This window comes from Oncorhynchus tshawytscha, unplaced genomic scaffold (assembly GCF_018296145.1).
Source record: "Oncorhynchus tshawytscha isolate Ot180627B unplaced genomic scaffold, Otsh_v2.0 Un_contig_9948_pilon_pilon, whole genome shotgun sequence".
Classification (NCBI taxonomy): Eukaryota; Metazoa; Chordata; class Actinopteri; order Salmoniformes; family Salmonidae; genus Oncorhynchus; species Oncorhynchus tshawytscha.
Window position 1 is genome coordinate 67,501 of NW_024609183.1, and position 22,350 is coordinate 89,850.

Consider the following 22,350-nt stretch of genomic DNA (forward strand, 5'->3'; position numbering starts at 1 on the left):
TGTCTATTTCTCCATTTACAGTAGTATAATCCTGTGTCTATTTCTCCATTTACAGTAGTATAATCACGTGTCTATTTCTCCATTTACAGTAGTATAATCCTGTGTCTATTTCTCCATTTACAGTAGTATAATCACATGTCTATTTCTCCATTTACAGTAGTATAATCATGTGTCTATTTCTCCATTTACAGTAGTATAATCACGTGTCTATTTCTCCATTTACAGTAGTATAATCATGTCAGATTTGTTTATGGGCTGGTATTACATGCTTTTAAAATAGCACTTCCAGTTTGAATGGGAATACCGGGAAGATTGGTAGATTCTCAGGAAAATAATAAATCCTAACACATACACACACACACACACCTCCTCCAGGCAGCGGGCCTCTTCCTGTGCGTTCTCCCGTGTGAACTCCTCCAGAGGGTACTTCAGTTTAGGGAAGGGAGCGATCGGCCAATCAAATGACGGCACATCCAGCTTGTGGATGGCCTTGGAGTGCGTCGTTGCCAAGCAACCTGAAAACAGATCAGACACCGTGAGTTGTTGTTTTAAAGGAGTGGGGCAGTCCTACCCTCGTTCGAGCATCCTGATCTGGCGAGCTTACATTCTGTTATGCTACCTGCAAAACTAAATGAGAGCGCAGGATGGTGGATCTTAACTGACTTGTCGAGTTAAATAAAGGTTAAATAAAAAAATATTAAAAACATCAGGATACATCAGGAAGTTCTCAGAATGGTGGATCAGGAAGTCCTCAGGATGGTGGATCAGGAAGTCCACAGGATGGTGGATCAGGAAGTCCTCAGGATGGTGGATCAGAATAGGGCAGTCCTCAGGATGGTGGATCAGGAAGTTCTCAGGATGGTGGATCAGGATAGGGAAGTCTTCAGGATGGTGGATCAGGATAGGGAAGTCCTCAGGATGGTGGATCAGAATAGGGAAGTCTTCAGGATGGTGGATCAGGATAGAGCAGTCCTCAGAATGGTGGATCAGAATAGGGCAGTCCTCAGGATGGTGGATCAGGAAGTCCTCAGGATGGTGGATCAGGAAGTCCTCAGGATGGTGGATCGGGATAGGGAAGTCCCACTCCTTTTGTATTCTATTGTATTTGTTTGGCTACCCAGCCAGTCTTCATGGTGCACATTGAAGTCGCCCACCAGCATGACAGTTGTTTGGCTACCCAGCCAGTCTTCATTGAAGTTGCCCGCCAGCATGACAGAATGTGCACCAAACTCTGTCATTTTGGATTTCAGTGTCTAGGTCTGTAAAACAGCTCCTATGAGCAGCTTCTGGGAGTGTAAGGTGACTAGAAGCCATGTCTTTTAGGTCTTTGTGTGTCTCACGGTGGATGGCGATTTCTTCCAACCAATACACTGCAAAGCCACCTCCTGATGAGGCAGGTCTGTTATGTTACTTTCATTCAACAATAAGATGTGTAAGATATTTAACCTTACTGACCCATTGTTCTGCCATGAAATCCACCCATAAATGACAGGATGCTGAAGTCTGGACAGCCAGGACTCTGAGAGAGAACAAGAGAGAGAGGAGAGGGGGAGAGAACAAGAGAGAGAGAGGAGAGGGGGAGAGAACAAGACAGAGAGAGGAGAGGGGGAGAGAACAAGACAGAGAGAGGAGAGGGGGAGAGAACAAGACAGAGAGAGGAGAGGGGGGAGAGAGAACAAGAGAGAGAGAACAGAGAGAGGAGGGGGAGAGAACATGAGAGAGAGGAGAGGGGGGAGAGAACATGAGAGAGAGGAGAGGGGGAGAGAACATGAGAGAGAGGAGAGGGGGAGAGAACAAGAGAGAGAGAGAGAGGGGGAGAGAACAGACACCTGAGGGTTGTTGAGAGAGAGGAGAGCTTGTGGGGGGAGAGAACAAGAGAGAGAGGAGAGGGGGAGAGAACATGAGAGAGAGGAGAGGGGGAGAGAACATGAGAGAGAGAGGAGAGGGGGAGAGAACAAGAGAGAGAGAGGAGAGGGGAGAGAACAAGAGAGAGAGAGGAGAGGGGGAGAGAACATGAGAGAGAGGGGGAGAGAACAGAGAGAGAGAGGAGAGGGGGAGAGAACAAGAGAGAGAGAGGAGAGGGGGAGAGAACAAGAGAGAGAGAGGAGAGGGGGGGAGAAACATGAGAGGAGAGGGGGAGAGAACAAGAGAGAGGAGGAGAGGGGGAGAGAACATGAGAGAGAGGAGAGGGGGAGAGAACATGAGAGAGAGGAGAGGGGGAGAGAACATGAGAGAGAGGAGAGGGGGAGATTCTGAGAGAGAGAGGAGAGGGGGAGAGAACATGAGAGAGAGGAGAGGGGGAGAGAACATGAGAGAGAGGAGAGGGGGAGAGAACAAGAGAGAGAGAGAGGAGAGGGGGAGAGAACAAGAGAGAGGAGAGGGGGAGAGAGAATGAGAGAGAGAGGAGAGGGGGAGAGAACAAGAGAGAGAGTGAGAGGGGGGAGAGAACAAGAGAGAGAGGAGAGGGGGGAGAGAACAAGAGATGGTGGATCAGAGAGAGGGGGAGAGAACATGAGAGAGAGGGAGGGGGAGAGAACAAGAGAGAGAGGAGAGGGGGGTGAGAACAAGAGAGAGAGAGGAGAGGGGGAGAGAACAAGAGAGAGAGGGATGGGGGAGAGAACAAGACAGAGAGAGGAGATGGGGGAGAGAACAGAGAGAGAGGGATGGGGGAGAGAACAAGAGAGAGAGGAGAGGGGGGAGAGAACAAGAGAGAGAGGGAGGGGGGAGAGAACAAGAGAGAGAGAGGAGAGGGGGGAGAACAAGAGAGAGAGGAGAGGGGGAGAGAACAAGAGAGAGAGAGGAGAGGGGGAGAGAACAAGAGAGAGAGAGGAGAGGGGGGAGAGAACAAGAGAGAGAGAGGGGGAGAGAACAAGAGAGAGAGAGGAGAGGGGGAGAGAACAAGAGAGAGAGAGGAGAGGGGGAGAGAACAAGAGAGAGAGGAGAGGGGGGAGAGAACAAGAGAGAGAGAGGAGAGGGGGAGAGAACAAGGAGAGAGAGAGGAGAGGGGGAGAGAACAAGAGAGAGAGGAGAGGGGGAGAGAACAAGAGAGAGAGGAGAGGGGGAGAGAACAAGAGAGAGAGAGGAGAGGGGGAGAGAACAAGAGAGAGAGGAGAGGGGGAGAGAACAGAGAGAGAGAGGAGAGGGGGAGAGAACAAGAGAGAGAGAGGAGAGGGGGAGAGAACAAGAGAGAGAGGATTTGGGGGAGAGAACAAGAGAGAGAGAGGAGAGGGGGAGAGAACAAGAGAGAGAGGAGAGGGGGAGAGAACAAGAGAGAGAGGAGAGGGGGAGAGAACAAGAGAGAGAGAGGAGAGGGGGAGAGAACAAGAGAGAGAGGAGAGGGGGAGAGAGAACAAGAGAGAGAGGAGAGGGGGAGAGAACAAGAGAGAGAGAGGAGAGGGGGGAGAGAACAAGAGAGAGAGGAGAGGGGGAGAGAACAAGACAGAGAGGAGAGGGGGAGAGAACAAGAGAGAGAGAGGAGAGGGGGAGAGAACAAGAGAGAGAGGAGAGGGGGAGAGAACATGAGAGGAGAGGGGGAGAGAACAAGAGAGAGAGAGGAGAGGGGGAGAGAACAAGAGAGAGAGAGGAGAGGGGGAGAGAACATGAGAGGAGAGGGGGGGAGAGAACAAGAGAGAGAGAGGAGAGGGGGAGAGAACAAGAGAGAGAGAGGAGAGGGGGAGAGAACAAGAGAGAGAGAGGAGGGGGAGAGAACAAGAGAGAGAGGAGAGGGGGAGAGAACATGAGAGAGAGGAGAGAGGGGGAGAGAACATGAGAGAGAGGAGAGGGGGAGAGAACAAGAGAGAGAGAGGAGAGGGGGAGAGAACAAGAGAGAGGAGAGAGAACAAGAGGAGAGGGGGAGAGAACAAGAGAGAGAGGGAGGGGGAGAGAACAGAGAGAGAGGAGAGGGGGGAGAGAACAAGAGAGAGAGAGGAGAGGAGGGGGAGAGAACAAGAGAGAGAGGAGAGGGGGAGAGAACAAGAGAGAGAGAGGAGAGGGGGAGAGAACAAGAGAGAGAGAGGAGAGGGGGGAGAGAACAAGAGAGAGAGAGGAGAGGGGGGAGAGTGTTTTTAGTGTGGCTACTAAAGAATAGTCAAGAGAAACGTGATGATGAACACCGGTCATAGCCTGCTCTGATTCTCCACATCTTAACACACAGACACAGACACGCACACACACACCAGACTATACTGCTCAGTTTATACACTGCCCCTCATCCCCTCCTTCCCAAATACATGTGTAAATACCTTCCTGTATTATACTGATATTAAAATGTTTATTCTACTGAGACATTTACTTTATGTTCCTTTGCATATCTTTTAAGAGTTCTTATTGTTGTTGCATTGTCCAGAAGGAACCTGCCAGTCAGCATTTGATTGGACGATGTGTACCATGTGTATCCTGCACATACCAGGAAGAAAACAGATTTCACCCACCTGGTTGATCATACAGGAGCTCATGTCTTCATCAGAGGGGTTGTTGTGGCCTCTCTCCTTATTCTGAGACAGGCAGACAGGACAGACAGGACAGACAGGACAGACAGGCAGACAGGCAGACAGGACAGACAGACAGACAGACAGGCAGACAGGGCAGACAGGCAGGCAGACAGACAGACAGACAGACAGACAGGACAGGCAGGCAGACAGACAGACAGACAGACAGACAGACAGACAGACAGACAGACAGACAGACAGACAGGCAGGCAGGCAGGCAGACAGGCAGACAGACAGACAGACAGGCAGGCAGGCAGGCAGGCAGACAGGCAGACAGGCAGACAGGCAGACAGGACAGACAGACAGGCAGACAGGCAGACAGGCAGACAGGCAGACAGGCAGACAGGACAGACAGGACAGACAGACAGGCAGACGGACAGACAGGACAGACAGGACAGACAGACAGAGAGAGACAGACAGACAGACAGAGAGAGAGAGAGAGACAGACAATATACTATGTTTCAATTGTGTCCAGTTGTATACAGTACATTTTGTAAATATATTGACTATATAACGTGGATTGTCTCAGCTGAACATGGTAGAGTTTCATCTATACTGTATATATATTCTGCTTATATTGAGTAGATATTGTGTCTATAAATATATACACTGAGTGTACAAAACATTAAGAACCCCTTCCTAATATTGAGTTGCACCTCCTTTTGCCCTCAGAACAGCCTCAATTTGTCTGGTTAACTCTACAAGGTGTTGAAAGGGTTCCACAGGGATGCTGGCCCATGTTGACTCTACAAGGTATCTAAAGTGTTCCACAGGGATGCTGGCCCATGTTGACTCTACAAGGTGTTGAAAGGGTTCCACAGGGATGCTGGCCCATGTTGACTCTACAAGGTATCTAAAGTGTTCCACAGGGATGCTGGCCCATGTTGACTCTACAAGGTGTTGAAAGTGTTCCACAGGGATGCTGGCCCATGTTGACTCTACAAGGTGTTGAAAGTGTTCCACAGAGATGCTGGCCCATGTTGACTCTACAAGGTGTTGAAAGTGTTCCACAGAGATGCTGGCCCATGTTGACTCTACAAGGTGTTGAAAGGGTTCCACAGGGATGCTGGCCCATGTTGACTCTACAAGGTGTTGAAAGGGTTCCACAGGGATGCTGGCCCATGTTGACTCAAAAGCTTCCCACAGTTGTGTCCAGTTGGCTGGATGTCCTTTTGGGTGGTGGACCATTCTTGGCACACACAGGAAACTGTTGAGTGTGAAAAACCCAGCAGCGTTGCAGTTCTTGACACTCAAACCGGAGCGCCTGACACCTACTATCACACCCTGTTCAAAGACACTTAAATCTTTTGTCTTGCCCTCTAAATGGCACAAATAGACAACCCATGTCTCAAAACCTTCTTAAACCAGGTCTCCTCCCCTTCATCTACACTGATTGAAGAGGATTTAACAAAGTGACATCAATAAGGGATCATATCTTTCACCTGGATTCACCTGGTCAGTCTATATCATGTATGTCATATATAACACCTGGTCAGTCTATGTCATGTATGTCATATATAACACCTGGTCAGTCTATGTCATATATAACACCTGGTCAGTCTATGTCATATATAACACCTGGTCAGTCTATGTCATATATAACACCTGGTCAGTCTATGTCATATATAACACCTGGTCAGTCTATGTCATATATAACACCTGGTCAGTCTATGTCATATATAACACCTGGTCAGTCTATGTCATGTTTAACACCTGGTCAGTCTATATAACACCTGGTCAGTCTATGTCATATATAACACCTGGTCAGTCTATGTCATATATAACACCTGGTCAGTCTATGTCATATATGTCATGTATAACACCTGGTCAGTCTATGTCATATATAACACCTGGTCAGTCTATGTCATATATAACACCTGGTCAGTCTATGTCATATATAACACCTGGTCAGTCTATATCATATATAACACCTGGTCAGTCTATGTCATATATAACACCTGGTCAGTCTATGTCATATATAACACCTGGTCAGTCTATGTCATATTTAACACCTGGTCAGTCTATGTCACGTTTAACACCTGGTCAGTCTATGTCACGTTTAACACCTGGTCAGTCTATGTCATATATAACACCTGGTCAGTCTATGTCATATATAACACCTGGTCAGTCTATGTCATATATAACACCTGGTCAGTCTATGTCACGTTTAAACACTTTGTGACATCGGCTGATGTAAAAAAAAAAGAAGATCTTTAGAACTACATTTGATTGAAAGAGCAGGTGTTCTTAATGTTTTGTAGACTCAGTGTGTGTACTCACTCTGTACCAGATGAACATGGCTTTATATGCATTCTCATTGGAGCAGGATCCACAGGCCATGGTCTGAACACGGCTCATACCACTAGGAGCAACCTGGACAGAGGAGAGGGGAAGTGGGGAGGAGAGAGAAGGAGCATTGTGGATGGTATCCAGTCTACAGTAGTGGGGTCCAGCTGGAATCACATCACTAGTTAGTGTCTGGTCTATTTAAATGGGGTCCAGCTGGAATCACATCACTAGTTAGTGTCTGGTCTATTTAAACGGAGGAAGTCAGTCTACAGTAGTGGGGTCTAGCTAGAATCCATCACTAGTTAGTGTCTGGTCTATTTAAATGGGGTCCAGCTAGAATCCATCACTAGTTAGTGTCTGGTCTATTTAAATGGGGTCCAGCTGGAATCCATCACTAGTTAGTGTCTGGTCTATTTAAATGGGGTCCAGCTAGAATCACATCACTAGTTAGTGTCTGGTCTATTTAAATGGGGTCCAGCTGGAATCCATCACTAGTTAGTGTCTGGTCTATTTAAATGGGGTCCAGCTGGAATCCATCACTAGTTAGTGTCTGGTCTATTTAAATGGGGTCCAGCTGGAATCACATCACTAGTTAGTGTCTGGTCTATTTAAATCGGAGGAAGTCAGTCTACAGTAGTGGGGTCCAGCTGGAATCCATCACTAGTTAGTGTCTGGTCTATTTAAATGGAGGAAGTCAGTCTACAGTAGTGGGGTCCAGCTAGAATCACATCACTAGTTAGTGTCTGGTCTATTTAAATGGGGTCCAGCTGGAATCCATCACTAGTTAGTGTCTGGTCTATTTAAATGGAGGAAGTCAGTCTACAGTAGTGGGGTCCAGCTAGAATCACATCACTAGTTAGTGTCTGGTCTATTTAAATGGGGTCCAGCTAGAATCACATCACTAGTTAGTGTCTGGTCTATTTAAATGGGGTCCAGCTGGAATCACATCACTAGTTAGTGTCTGGTCTATTTAAACGGGGTTTGTGTGTTGCGTGTTGCGTGTTGTGTTGTGTTGTGTGTGTGTGTTGTGTGTGTGTGTTGTGTGTTGTGTGTATTGTGTTGTTGTGTTGTGTGTGTTGTGTGTGTGTGTTGTGTGTGGTGTGTTGTGTGTGTATTGTGTTGTTGTGTTGTGTGTGTGTGTGTTGTGTGTTGTGTGTTGTGTGGTGTGTTGTGTTGTGTGTGTGTGTTGTGTGTGGTGTATTGTGTGTTGTGTGTGTGTGTTGTGTGTGGTGTATTGTGTGTTGTGTGGTGTGTTGTGTTGTGTTGTGTGTGTGTGTCACTCACTGAGAGAAGGCTTTCTGCCAGCTTTTCTGGAAAGTTCTCGGGTGGCATGATCCCAAGAGCTGGCCTGTTCACAAACGCACTCTGAGAGGAGAAAGAGGTAAACATGGGGAACTCAGCAGGACTGTCAGATAAACCTGAGGAGAGATGTTCAACTCCAATGTCTTCTGATTTGTTTCCAATACCAGTTAGTGCTGAGAGATTCCATTTCGTTAGGGTCTTTCTCTGTGAGCTCATAGAGAGCAGCAAGGTATCTCTACCTGAAAGTACATGGTCTGAGTGATTGATAGTTGGTATTCAGCAGTCATAAAGCCTTATTTACTGTGAAGGACTACTGAAATAGTGGTTTTGTCAGACAGCAGAGGCAACAGCTCTATAGTGATAAGATGATGACTTGGAATTAAACAATAAAGTCATTCAATTAAACTAATGTAACATACACAACAACTGAAATATTTTATTAAAGTAAAGTGATAAGCAGTAATGAACAGTCACTAACATCATGGGATATTTCTTAAAAATATATTCTGTGTTATAGCATTTTACCCACATAATGCATTTACTCCCTCCCTCCCTCCCCCCCCACATCCCTCCCTCGCTTTCCCTCTCTCCCCCTCCCTCTCTCCCCCCACATCCCTCCCTCCCTCCCCCCCCACCTCCCTCCCTCCCCCACATCCCTCCCTCGCTTTCCCTCTCTCCCTCCCCCCCCACATCCCTCTCTCGCTTTCCCTCTCTCCCCCCCCATATCCCTCCCTCGCTTTCCCTCTCTCTCCCCCACATCCCTCCCTCGCTTTCCCTCTCCCCCCCCCTCCCTCTCTCCCTCCCCCCACATCCCTCCCTCGCTTTCCCTCTCTCCCCCTACCTTCCTCCCTACCTCCCTCCCTCCCCCTACCTATCTCCCTCACTCCCTCCCCAACTCCCTCCCTCCCTCCCTCCCTACCATATTGTTGGGGTTGGACATCACTTTAATGAGTGAGGGATGGTTGTATCCTGAAAGAGAAAATAAAGAGAAATATTACAATTCATGTCACCACTTCATTATAACTAAACCCTTTGAACCCAATGGAGTCAAACACAAGCTACAACCTAACCAACTATTGTAGTGTAGAAGACTGATTCCCACTGATGTAGCATATGAAACACAACAGTGTTTGAATCAGCCTTATATAAAGACCTGCATAGTAGTTCCAGTTACCACCACTAGGGGCCAGTACGAGAAGAGAGAACCCCTCAGACAGCAGGGCAAGAATCCACAAAGAGTCTCAAAGTAGAAGTGCTGATCTTGGATCTGTCTATCTCAGGGCTCTTCAACTCTGTTCCTGGAGAGATACCCTCCTGAAACCTCTACAGGAACAGATAGCCTCCTGAAACCTCTACAGGAACAGATAGCCTCCTGAAACCTACAGGAACAGATACCCTCCTGAAACCTACAAGAACAGATACCCTCCTGAAACCTCTACAGGAACAGATACCCTCCTGAAACCTCTACAGGAACAGATACCCTCCTGAAACCTCTACAGGAACAGATAGCCTCCTGAAACCTACAAGAACAGATACCCTCCTGAAACCTCTACAGGAACAGATACCCTCCTGAAACCTCTATAGGAACAGATACCCTCCTGAAACCTCTCCAGCAACAGATACCCTCCTGAAACCTACAGGAACAGAGACCCTCCTGAAACCTACAGGAACAGAGACCCTCCTGAAACCTCTACAGGAACAGATACCCTCCTGAAACCTCTACAGGAACAGATACCCTCCTGAAACCTACAGGAACAGAGACCCTCCTGAAACCTACAGGAACAGAGACCCTCCTGAAACCTCTACAGGAACAGATACCCTCCTGAAACCTCTATAGGAACAGATACCCTCCTGAAACAGGGTTGGAGAGCCCTGGTCGATATATTCTTATTCTTAATGATCCTGGATCAGCAGTCTGACTCTGAGACACTGTGTGGATACAGGCCCTGAAGTTATAGAGCCTCATCATCCTAACCTACCACTTTCCCAACACGCCTGGGTTCAAATACTATTCGATATTTTCCGAATACTTTTAGAATTCGCTTTAGCCTGCCTGGAGCACCAGATGGGCGGGGTTTTTGTATTTTAGAGCCATTCTATTGGTCCGTTAAAGCCAGGCCACCGCAATCAAGCGAATAAATTGTATTTAAATAGTGTTTGAACTCAGGTCAGTTAACACAAAGAATGTGGTTCTCTATGACAGCTGTTTTAGCCAGCAAAACTGGCTATACAACATGACATGCAGCCTGGCTTCATACCCAGATACTAGCATGAGGACTTCAAGCTTAGAGTAGAGTGAGGCAGCAAAGCAGGTAATACCATGGTTGCTCTTTGAAGGTTGTGATTGCGTGTGTACTTTGACGGAAAGTGCCCCGGGTGTATAGCCACGGGGCTGTGTGTGTCTGGTCCAATACAGTGTGTGTGTGATCTCTGCCTCATGGCTTTATCTCAGTATTCCAGACTACTGTTACACCTCAGAGAGAGAGACAGAGAGAGAGAGAGAGACAGAGGGAGAGAGAGACAGAGAGAGAGAGGGAGAGAGAGACAGAGAGAGAGAGAGAGACAGAGAGACATTTAGAGAGAGAGAGAAATTGAGAGACAGAGAAATTGAGAGAGACAGAGAGAAATTGAGAGACAGAGTGAGAGAGACAGAGAGTGAGAGAGACAGAGACAGAGAGAGACAGAGAAATTGATAGAGAAATTGAGAGAGAGACAGAGAGTAATTGAGAGAGAGAGAAATTGAGAGAGAAAAACAGAGAGGGGAGGGGGTTATTGCAGGTCTTGTGATTATTTATTTGTAATTGCATTGGTCCAGGGCAGGGGCCTGTGTGTGAATGGCCTGTGACAGGGTGAGTCATTGACCTGTCTCCTGTGTGTGAGTGGCCTGTGACAGGGTGAGTCATTGACCTGTCTCCTGTGTGTGAGGGGCCTGTGACAGGGTGAATCATTGACCTGTCTCCATGCAGTCTGTTAGAGAGAAGCTGATTGGATAATATTAATAATAAATACTGTCAAACCCCTGGCCTCTGTGGCTGTCTGTGTATGTATGTGTGTGTGCATGGGTGCCTGTGTGTGTATGTGTGTGTGTGTGCGTGCCTGTGTGTGTATGCGTGTCTGTGTGTGTCTCAGTGCTAAACGCACCATCTCCCCTCTTATTAAACTGTCGCTGAGTTGTCACAGCGAGTTTACATCAGGACATGCTTCTGGTAACCCTAGCAACCAGGGCTATGTGTTACTATGGCAGCATTAGTCCCCTGAGAGAGAGACAGAGAGAGAGAGAGAGACAGAGAGAGAGAGAGAGAGACAGAGAGAGAGAGAGAGAGAGAGAGAGAGAGAGAGAGAGAGAGAGAGACAGAGAGAGAGACAGAGAGAGACAGAGAGAGAGAGAGAGAGAGAGAGAGAGAGAGAGAGAGAGAGAGAGAGAGAGAGAGAGAGAGAGAGAGAGAGAGAGAGAGAGAGAGAGAGAGAGAGAGAGAGAGAGAGAGAGAGAGAGAGAGAGAGAGAGAGAGAGAGAGAGAGAGAGAGAGAGAGAGAGAGAGAACAGCATCAGAGACACTAACCCTACTGTAGATCACTGACCTGTCTGACTGGACCACAACACTTCATCACTCATCATAACCAGTGGGGTAGTGGAAGGTAAACGTTGAGAATATACAGGGCTTTTCTTGATTTAGAGATCAGAGATGACCGACTACATGTTAACTACATCACATCACTGGCATGTAATCTGGTCCTTAATCTGCTAACTGCTACTGCATGTAATCTGGTCCTTAACCTGCTACTGCATGTAATCTGGTCCTTAATCTGCTAACTGCTACAGCATGTAATCTGGTCCTTAACCTGCTACTGCTACAGCATGTAATCTTGTCCTTAACCTGCTACTGCATGTAATCTGGTCCTTAATCTGCTACTGCATGTAATCTGGTCCTTAATCTGCTAACTGCTACAGCATGTAATCTGGTCCTTAACCTGCTACTGCTACAGCATGTAATCTTGTCCTTAACCTGCTAACTCCTACAGCATGTAATCTGGTCCTTAACCTGCTACTGCATGTAATCTGGTCCTTAACCTGCTAATTTCTACAGCATGTAATCTTGTCCTTAACCTGCTAACTCCTACAGCATGTAATCTGGTCCTTAACCTGCTACTGCATGTAATCTGGTCCTTAACCTGCTAACTCCTACTGCATGTAATCTGGTCCTTAACCTGCTAACTCCTACAGCATGTAATCTGGTCCTTAACCTGCTAACTCCAACAGCATGTAATCTGGTCCTTAACCTGCTAACTCCTACTGCATGTAATCTGGTCCTTAACCTGCTAACTCCTACAGCATGTAATCTGGTCCTTAACCTGCTAACTCCTACTGCATGTAATCTGGTCCTTAACCTGCTAACTCCTACAGCATGTAATCTGGTCCTTAACCTGCTACTGCATGTAATCTGGTCCTTAACCTGCTAACTCCTACTGCATGTCATCTGGTCCTTAACCTGCTAAATCCTACAGCATGTAATCTGGTCCTTAACCTGCTAACTCCTACAGCATGTAATCTGGTCCTTAACCTGCTAACTCCTACAGCATGTAATCTGGTCCTTAACCTGCTAACTCCAACAGCATGTAATCTGGTCCTTAACCTGCTAACTCCTACAGCATGTAATCCGGTCCTTAACCTGCTAACTCCTACAGCATGTAATCCGGTCCCTAACCTGCTAACTCCTACTGCATGTCATCTGGTCCTTAACCTGCTAACTCCTACTGCATGTCATCTGGTCCTTAACCTGCTAACTCCTACAGCATGTAATCTGGTCCTTAACCTGCTAACTCCTACTGCATGTCATCTGGTCCTTAACCTGCTAACTCCTACTGCATGTCATCTGGTCCTTAACCTGCTAACTCCTACAGCATGTAATCTGGTCCTTAACCTGCTAACTCCTACTGCATGTCATCTGGTCCTTAACCTGCTAACTCCTACTGCATGTCATCTGGTCCTTAACCTGCTAACTCCTACTGCATGTCATCTGGTCCTTAACCTGCTAACTCCTACTGCATGTCATCTGGTCCTTAACCTGCTAACTCCTACAGCATGTAATCTGGTCCTTAACCTGCTAACTCCTACTGCATGTCATCTGGTCCTTAACCTGCTAACTCCTACTGCATGTCATCTGGTCCTTAACCTGCTAACTCCTACTGCATGTCATCTGGTCCTTAACCTGCTAACTCCTACTGCATGTCATCTGGTCCTTAACCTGCTAACTCCTACTGCATGTCATCTGGTCCTTAACCTGCTAACTCCTACAGCATGTAATCTGGTCCTTAACCTGCTAACTCCTACTGCATGTCATCTGGTCCTTAACCTGCTAACTCCTACTGCATGTCATCTGGTCCTTAACCTGCTAACTCCTACAGCATGTAATCTGGTCCTTAACCTGCTAACTCCTACTGCATGTCATCTGGTCCTTAACCTGCTAACTCCTACTGCATGTAATCTGGTCCTTAACCTGCTAACTCCTACTGCATGTAATCTGGTCCTTAACCTGCTAACTCCTACTGCATGTCATCTGGTCCTTAACCTGCTAACTCCTACAGCATGTCATCTGGTCCTTAACCTGCTAACTCCTACAGCATGTCATCTGGTCCTTAACCTGCTAACTCCTACAGCATGTCATCTGGTCCTTAACCTGCTAACTCCTACTGCATGTCATCTGGTCCTTAACCTGCTAACTCCTACAGCATGTAATCTGGTCCTTAACCTGCTAACTCCTACAGCATGTCATCTGGTCCTTAACCTGCTAACTCCTACAGCATGTAATCTGGTCCTTAACCTGCTAACTCCTACTGCATGTCATCTGGTCCTTAACCTGCTAACTCCTACTGCATGTCATCTGGTCCTTAACCTGCTAACTCCTACAGCATGTAATCTGGTCCTTAACCTGCTAACTCCTACTGCATGTCATCTGGTCCTTAACCTGCTAACTCCTACAGCATGTAATCTGGTCCTTAACCTGCTAACTCCTACTGCATGTCATCTGGTCCTTAACCTGCTAACTCCTACAGCATGTAATCTGGTCCTTAACCTGCTAACTCCTACTGCATGTCATCTGGTCCTTAACCTGCTAACTCCTACTGCATGTCATCTGGTCCTTAACCTGCTAACTCCTACAGCATGTAATCTGGTCCTTAACCTGCTAACTCCTACTGCATGTAATCTGGTCCTTAACCTGCTAACTCCTACAGCATGTAATCTGGTCCTTAACCTGCTACTGCATGTAATCTGGTCCTTAACCTGCTAACTCCTACTGCATGTCATCTGGTCCTTAACCTGCTAAATCCTACAGCATGTAATCTGGTCCTTAACCTGCTAACTCCTACAGCATGTAATCTGGTCCTTAACCTGCTAACTCCTACAGCATGTAATCTGGTCCCTAACCTGCTAACTCCTACTGCATGTCATCTGGTCCTTAACCTGCTAACTCCTACTGCATGTCATCTGGTCCTTAACCTGCTAACTCCTACAGCATGTAATCTGGTCCTTAACCTGCTAACTCCTACAGCATGTAATCTGGTCCTTAACCTGCTAACTCCTACTGCATGTCATCTGGTCCTTAACCTGCTAACTCCTACAGCATGTCATCTGGTCCTTAACCTGCTAACTCCTACAGCATGTCATCTGGTCCTTAACCTGCTAACTCCTACTGCATGTAATCTGGTCCTTAACCTGCTAACTCCTACAGCATGTCATCTGGTCCTTAACCTGCTAACTCCTACAGCATGTAATCTGGTCCTTAACCTGCTAACTCCTACAGCATGTCATCTGGTCCTTAACCTGCTAACTCCTACTGCATGTAATCTGGTCCTTAACCTGCTAACTCCTACTGCATGTCATCTGGTCCTTAACCTGCTAACTCCTACTGCATGTCATCTGGTCCTTAACCTGCTAACTCCTACTGCATCTATTGATATCTGTATTGGGCCAATGTTGCCATTAGTTATATGTTAACTATATATTTTAAATCTTAGTCTACCTTCTCTCTGGGTAGAACCTTTAAATCTTAGTCCACCTTCTCTCTGGGTAGAACCTTTAAATCTGAATCCACCTTCTCTCTGGGTAGAACCTTTAAATCTTAGTCCACCTTCTCTCTGGGTAGAACCTTTAAATCTGAATCCACCTTCTCTCTGGGTAGAACCTTTAAATCTGAATCCACCTTCTCTCTGGGTAGAACCTTTAAATCTTAGTCCACCTTCTCTCTGGGTAGAACCTTTAAATCTTAGTCCACCTTCTCTCTGGGTAGAACCTTTAAATCTTAGTCTACCTTCTCTCTGGGTAGAACCTTTAAATCTTAGTCCACCTTCTCTCTGGGTAGAACCTTTAAATCTGAATCCACCTTCTCTCTGGGTAGAACCTTTAAATCTTAGTCCACCTTCTCTCTGGGTAGAACCTTTACATCTTAGTCCACCTTCTCTCTGGGTAGAACCTTTAAATCTGAATCCACCTTCTCTCTGGGTAGAACCTTTAAATCTTAGTCCACCTTCTCTCTGGGTAGAACCTTTAAATCTTAGTCTACCTTCTCTCTGGGTAGAACCTTTAAATCTTAGTCTACCTTCTCTCTGGGTAGAACCTTTAAATCTTAGTCTACCTTCTCTCTGGGTAGAACCTTTAAATCTTAGTCCCCCTTCTCTCTGGGTAGAACCTTTAAATCTTAGTCTACCTTCTCTCTGGGTAGAACCTTTACATCTGAAATCCACCTTCTCTCTGGGTAGAATCTACCTCTCCTGTTTTATTATAGTCCTAGTCAGAGAGATTCTCAACTAGAATAGCTACATTGTGTCCTTCCTCCACTTCCTGACAGTTCCATTAGGTTTCATAACATCACTGTAGAATGTTCTAAGTTAATAGGAGACATACTGTAGATACACATTTACATCAATAATGCGCACACACACACACACACACACACACACACACACACACACACACACACACACACACACACACACACACACCCTTATCCTCATAAACCAGATAGGACATGAATAAGTCAGTCCCTGAACAGATGGCTTCTCTCTCAGTCTCAGATAAGACAGAGTCCTAGAAACACTCCACACGCCCTACATGCCCCCTATGCCCTACATGCCCCCTATTCCCTACATGCCCCCTATGCCCTACATGCCCCCTATGCCCTACATGCCCCCTATGCCCTACATGCCCCCCCTACATGCCCTACATGCCCCCTATGCCCCCTATTCCCTACATGCCCCCTATTCTACATGCCCCCTATTCCCTACATGCCCCCTATTCCCTACATGCCACCTATTCCCTACATGCCCCCTATGCCCTACATGCCCCCTATTCCCTACATAGAGCTCTGGTCTAAAGTAGTGCACTATAAATGCCCCTATTCCCTACATAGAGCTCTGGTCTAAAGTAGTGCACTATTCTCTACATAGAGCTCTAGTCTAAAGTAGTGCACTATAAATGGAAAAGGGAGCCATTTGGGACACAAACACTATCAATCCATTGAAGTGCAGCGCAGCGTCCAGTATGTAGAAGCTTTATCATTGAGAGAACAGAGAGCGTTAGCTACTCTGTCAGGTCACGACCCAGCCTGAAATACGACGCTTCCTGGCTAATGAGTAGCTGCAGTTTATACAGTAACTTCGGAAGTATTCAGAACTTTTGACCTTTTCTACATTTTGTTACGTCACAGCCTAATTACAAAACTGGTTAAATGGTTTTTTCCCGATCCTTTATCTACGTACAATACCCCATAATGACAAAGCAAAAACAGGTCAACTTTGTTTTGCTAATTTATTACAAATTAAAAAATGTAATGTCATATTTACAGAACCTTTACTCAGTACTTTGTTGAAGCACCTTTGGCAGCGATTACAACCTTGATTCTTCTTGGGTATGAGGCTACAAGCTTGGCACACCTGTATTTGGGGAGTTTCTCCCATTCTTCTCTGCAGATCCTCTCAAGCTCTGTCAGGTTGGATGGGGAGTGTCGCTGCACAGCTATTTTCAGGTCTTTCCAGAGATGTTCGATCGGGTTCAAGTCGGGGTTCTGGCTGGGACACTCAAGGACATTCAGAGACTTGTCCCGAAGCCACTCCTGCACTGCACTCCGGCTGTGTGCTTAAGGTCGTTGTCCTGTTGGAAGGTGAACCTTCGCCCCAGTCTGATCTCTCTGGAGCAGGTTTTCATCAAGGATCTCTCTGTACTTTGCTCCGTTCATCTTTCCCTCGATCCTGACTAGTCTCCCAGTCCCTGCCGCTGAAAAACATCCCCACAACATGATGCTGCAACCACCATGCTTCACTGTAGGGATGGTGCCAGGTTTCCTCCAGACGTGATGCTTGTCATTCAGGCCAAAGAGTTCAATCTTGGCTTCATCAGACCAGAGAATCTTGTTTCTCATGGTCTGAGAGTCTTTAGGTGGCTTTTGGCAAACTCCAAGCGGGCTGTCATGTGCCTTTTACTGAGGAGTAAATTACCATAAAGGCCTGATTGGTGGAGTGCTGCAGAGACGGTTGTCCTTCTGGAAGTTTCTCCCATCTCCACAGAGGAACTCTGGAGAGTTCTGTCAAAGTGACCATCAGGTTTCTTGGTTAGCTCCCTGGACCAAGGCCCTTCTCCTCCTATTGTTCAGTTTGGCCGGGCGGCCACCTCTAGGAAGAGTCTTGGTGGTTCCAAACTTCTTCCATTTAAGAATGATCGAGGCCATTGTGATCTTGGGGACCTTCAATGCTGCATAAACATTTTGGTACCCTTCCCCAGATCTGGGCCTCCACACAATCATGTCTCTGAGGTCAAAGGACAATTCCTTCGACCTCATGGCTTGGTTTTTCCTCTGACATGCACTGTCATCTGTGGGACCTTATATAGACAGGTGTGTGCCTTTCCAAATCATGTCCAATCAATTGAATTTACCACAGGTCCAATGAAGTTGAAGAAACATCTCAAGGATGATCAATGGAAACAGGATGCACCTGAGCTCAATTTCAAGTCTCATAGCAAAGGGTCTGAATACTTATGTAAATAAGGTATTTCTGTTCTAAAACTTTTGTAAATTTGTCAACGAATCACTTTGTCATTATAGGGTATTGTGATGTCATTATGGGGTATTGTGATGTCATTATGGGGTATTGTGTGTAGATTGCTGAGGATTTTTCATTTATTTAATACATAGAATAAGGCTGTAACGTAACAAAATGTGGAAAAAGTCAAGGGGTCTGAATATTTTCCGAATGCACTGTATGTACACACACTTTAAAAACAAACTTTATTTTATTAACAGGGGAAACATATTGAGACCTAGGTCTTTTGTCTTTTTCTACAGATGTGCCCTGAATATACAATACAGTCACTATACACATTAGACCCAAACATATAGAACCTTTAAATACTAAAACCCAGTCATGGGAAGCACAAATAAAACATCACAAATCAGACCAGAAAAACTGTTACACACACACACTTTAACTCCTCATAGCTAGACCTCATCATAACTAAACATATGAGGACCTCATCATGACTAAACACATGAGGACAAGGTCATCAATAACTGCTCTCTGTGTCCTAGACCTCATCATAACTAAACACATGAGGACCTCATCATGACTAAACACATGAGGACAAGGTCATCAATAACTGCTCTCTGTGTCCTAGACCTCATCATAACTAAACACATGAGGACCTCATCATGACTAAACACATGAGGACAAGGTCATCAATAACTGCTCTCTGTGTCCTAGACCTCATCATAACTAAACACATGAGGACCTCATCATGACTAAACACATGGGGACAAGGTCATCAATAACTGCTCTCTGTGTCCTAGACCTCATCATAACTAAACACATGAGGACCTCATCATGACTAAACACATGAGGACAAGGTCATCAATAACTGCTCTCTGTGTCCTAGACCTCATCATAACTAAACACATGAGGACATCATGACTAAACACATGGGGACAAGGTCATCAATAACTGCTCTCTGTGTCCTAGACCTCATCATAACTAAACACATGAGGACCTCATCATGACTAAACACATGGGGACAAGGTCATCAATAACTGCTCTCTGTGTCCTAGACCTCATCATAACTAAACACATGAGGACCTCATCATGACTAAACACATGGGGACAAGGTCATCAATAACTGCTCTCTGTGTCCTAGACCTCATCATAACTAAACACATGAGGACCTCATCATGACTAAACACATGAGGACAAGGACAATAAAGGTCATCAATAACTGCTCTCTGTGTCCTAGACCTCATCATAACTAAACACATGAGGACCTCATCATGACTAAACACATGGGGACAAGGTCATCAATAACTGCTCTCTGTGTCCTAGACCTCATCATAACTAAACACATGAGGACCTCATCATGACTAAACACATGGGGACAAGGTCATCATTAACTGCCCTCTGTGTCCTAGACCTCATCATGACTAAACACACGAGGACAAGGTCATCAATAACTGCTCTCTGTGTCCTAGACCTCATCATGACTAAACACACGAGGTCAAGGTCATCAATAACTGCTCTCTGTGTCCTAGACCTCATCATAACTAAACACACGAGGATGAGGTCATCATTAACTCATTAACTCGTTCATCATACGAATGAGACCAAGGTACAGCGTGCTATGCGTACATTCTTCTTTATTTAAAGAATGAAACACTGAACAAACTAACAAAATACTAAACATAGACTAAACATAGAACAAGATCCCACAAACACCAAAGGAATATGGCTACCTAAATATGGTCCCCAATCAGAGACAACGATAAACAGCTGCCTCTGATTGGGGGCCATATTAGGCCACCATAAACATACAAATACCTAGACAATACAAAACCCCTAGACAATACAAAACCCCTAGACAATACAAAACCCCTAGACAATACAAAACCCTAGACAATACAAAACCCCTAGACAATACAAGATCCCCAAACCCAAATACCCCTAGACAATACAAAACCCCTAGACAATTCAAAACACCCTAGACAATACAAAACCCCTAGACAATACAAAACCCCTAGACAATACAAAACCCCCTAGACAATACAAAACCCCTAGACAATACAAAAAACAATACCCCTAGACAATTCAAAACACCCTAGACAATACAAAACTAGCGTATCCACCCTAGTCACACCTGAGCTAACCAAAATATAAAGAAAACAGAGACATCTCAGGTCAGGGCGTGGCCAACTGCTGTATGTGGCCTTGCCCTAAACCACTGTAATGTAAACTAAGTCTCTCGTCCCCAGCTGCTCTCTGTGTTGCAATGTCAGGCTAAAAAACACAAGGTCCTCTCAGGTACGTAGCTTTTGGTATGCAGCGTTCTATAATATAGTAATATAACATAGTAACATAATAATATCATATAATAACAACCTATAATAATATCATATATAATAATAATAATAATATATAATATAATACAGTCATGCATGCATACATTTTAGGCCATGAGTAGTCCCAGGAATCAAACCCCACTATCCTGGTGTTGCAGGCCCCCTGCTCTACCCACTGAGTTACAGTGAACCGCTAACCATGAGAAAGTCTAGTTCAACACCTGCCAGGAAGAAGTGCTGTGGTGTCAAAATGGGAAAATTCTACGCTACAGATAAGTTGCTTACCTCCAGCACGCTACTCTGTCAAACTATAGAACACATGACTAGCTAGATCTTCTAGACACCAACCGATGTAGGAGATGTGTGTGTGCTAACCAATTGGAATAGAGGAGATGTGTGTGTGCTAACCAATTCGAATAGAGGATGTGTGTGTGCTAACCAATAGGAATAGAGGAGATGTGTGTGTGCTAACCAATAGGAATAGAGGAGATGTGGGTGCTAACCAAAAGGAATAGGTGAGATATGTGGGATAACCAATAGGAAGAGAGGAGATCAGTGTACTCAATAGGAATAGAGGAGATCTGGGTACTAACCAATAAGGATGGAGATCTGTGTAAATCAAATAACATTTTGTTGGTAACATACACATGGTTAGCATATGTTATTGCGAGTGTAGCGAAATGCTTGTGGTGTAGAGAAATGCTTTTACTGACCATTAAGGATGGAGGAGATGTGTGTGTACTGACCAATAAGGATGGAGGAGATGTGTGTGTACTGACCAATAAGGATGGAGGAGATCTGTGTGTACTAACCAATAGGAATAGAGGAGATGTGTGTACTAACCAATAGGAATAGAGGAGATGTGTGTACTAACCAATAGGAATAGAGGAGATGTGTGTACTAACCAACAGGAATAGAGGAGATGTGTGTACTAACCAATAGGAATAGAGGAGATGTGTGTACTAACCAATAGGAATAGAGGAGATCTGTGTGTACTAACCAATAGGAATAGAGGAGATCTGTGTGTACTAACCAATAGGAATAGAGGAGATGTGTGTACTAACCAATAGGGATAGAGGAGATGTGTGTACTAACCAATAGGAATAGAGGAGATCTGTGTGTACTAACCAATAGGAATAGAGGAGATCTGTGTGTACTAACCAATAGGAATAGAGGAGATGTGTGTACTAACCAATAGGAATAGAGGAGATCTGTGTGTACTAACCAATAGGAATAGAGGAGATCTGTGTGTACTAACCAATAGGAATAGAGGAGATCTGTGTGTACTAACCAATAGGAATAGAGGAGATCTGTGTGTACTAACCAATAGGAATAGAGGAGATCTGTGTGTACTAACCAATAGGAATAGAGGAGATCTGTGTGTACTAACCAATAGGAATAGAGGAGATTTGTGTACTAACCAATAGGAATAGAGGAGATTTGTGTACTAACCAATAGGAATAGAGGAGATTTGTGTACTAACCAATAGGAATAGAGGAGATTTGTGTACTAACCAATAGGAATAGAGGAGATCTGTGTACTAACCAATAGGAATAGAGGAGATTTGTGTACTAACCAATAGGAATAGAGGAGATCTGTGTGTACTAACCAATAGGAATAGAGGAGATCTGTGTGTACTAACCAATAGGAATAGAGGAGATGTGTACTAACCAATAGGAATAGAGGAGATCTGTGTGTGCTAACCAATAGGAATAGAGGAGATGTGTGTACTAACCAATAGGAATAGAGGAGATCTGTGTGTAGACGTCCAGCATGCGGTTTCCGTCCACGTCCACCAGGTAGTTTCCTCTGCTCTCCTCATAGTTACAGAAGAAATTGATTGCTCCCACGTTCTGGGGGGGGAGGGAGGAGGGGAGAGAAGGTATTCATCCAGTTAACTCAGT

General features: G+C 45.5%; 1 protein-coding gene across 1 annotated transcript in view; it reads right to left on the reverse strand.

The window, feature by feature from the left end:
• LOC121844402 (4-aminobutyrate aminotransferase, mitochondrial-like) overlaps nucleotides 1-22,350 on the reverse strand; it is a 35,662-nt gene that overhangs the window by 7,649 nt on the left and 5,663 nt on the right. The window contains 7 exon segments of the mRNA XM_042314429.1: nucleotides 367-515; nucleotides 1,456-1,519; nucleotides 4,431-4,493; nucleotides 6,768-6,860; nucleotides 8,061-8,141; nucleotides 8,998-9,047; nucleotides 22,182-22,299. Of these exon segments, the coding sequence (XP_042170363.1) occupies nucleotides 367-515; nucleotides 1,456-1,519; nucleotides 4,431-4,493; nucleotides 6,768-6,860; nucleotides 8,061-8,141; nucleotides 8,998-9,047; nucleotides 22,182-22,299 (618 nt within the window).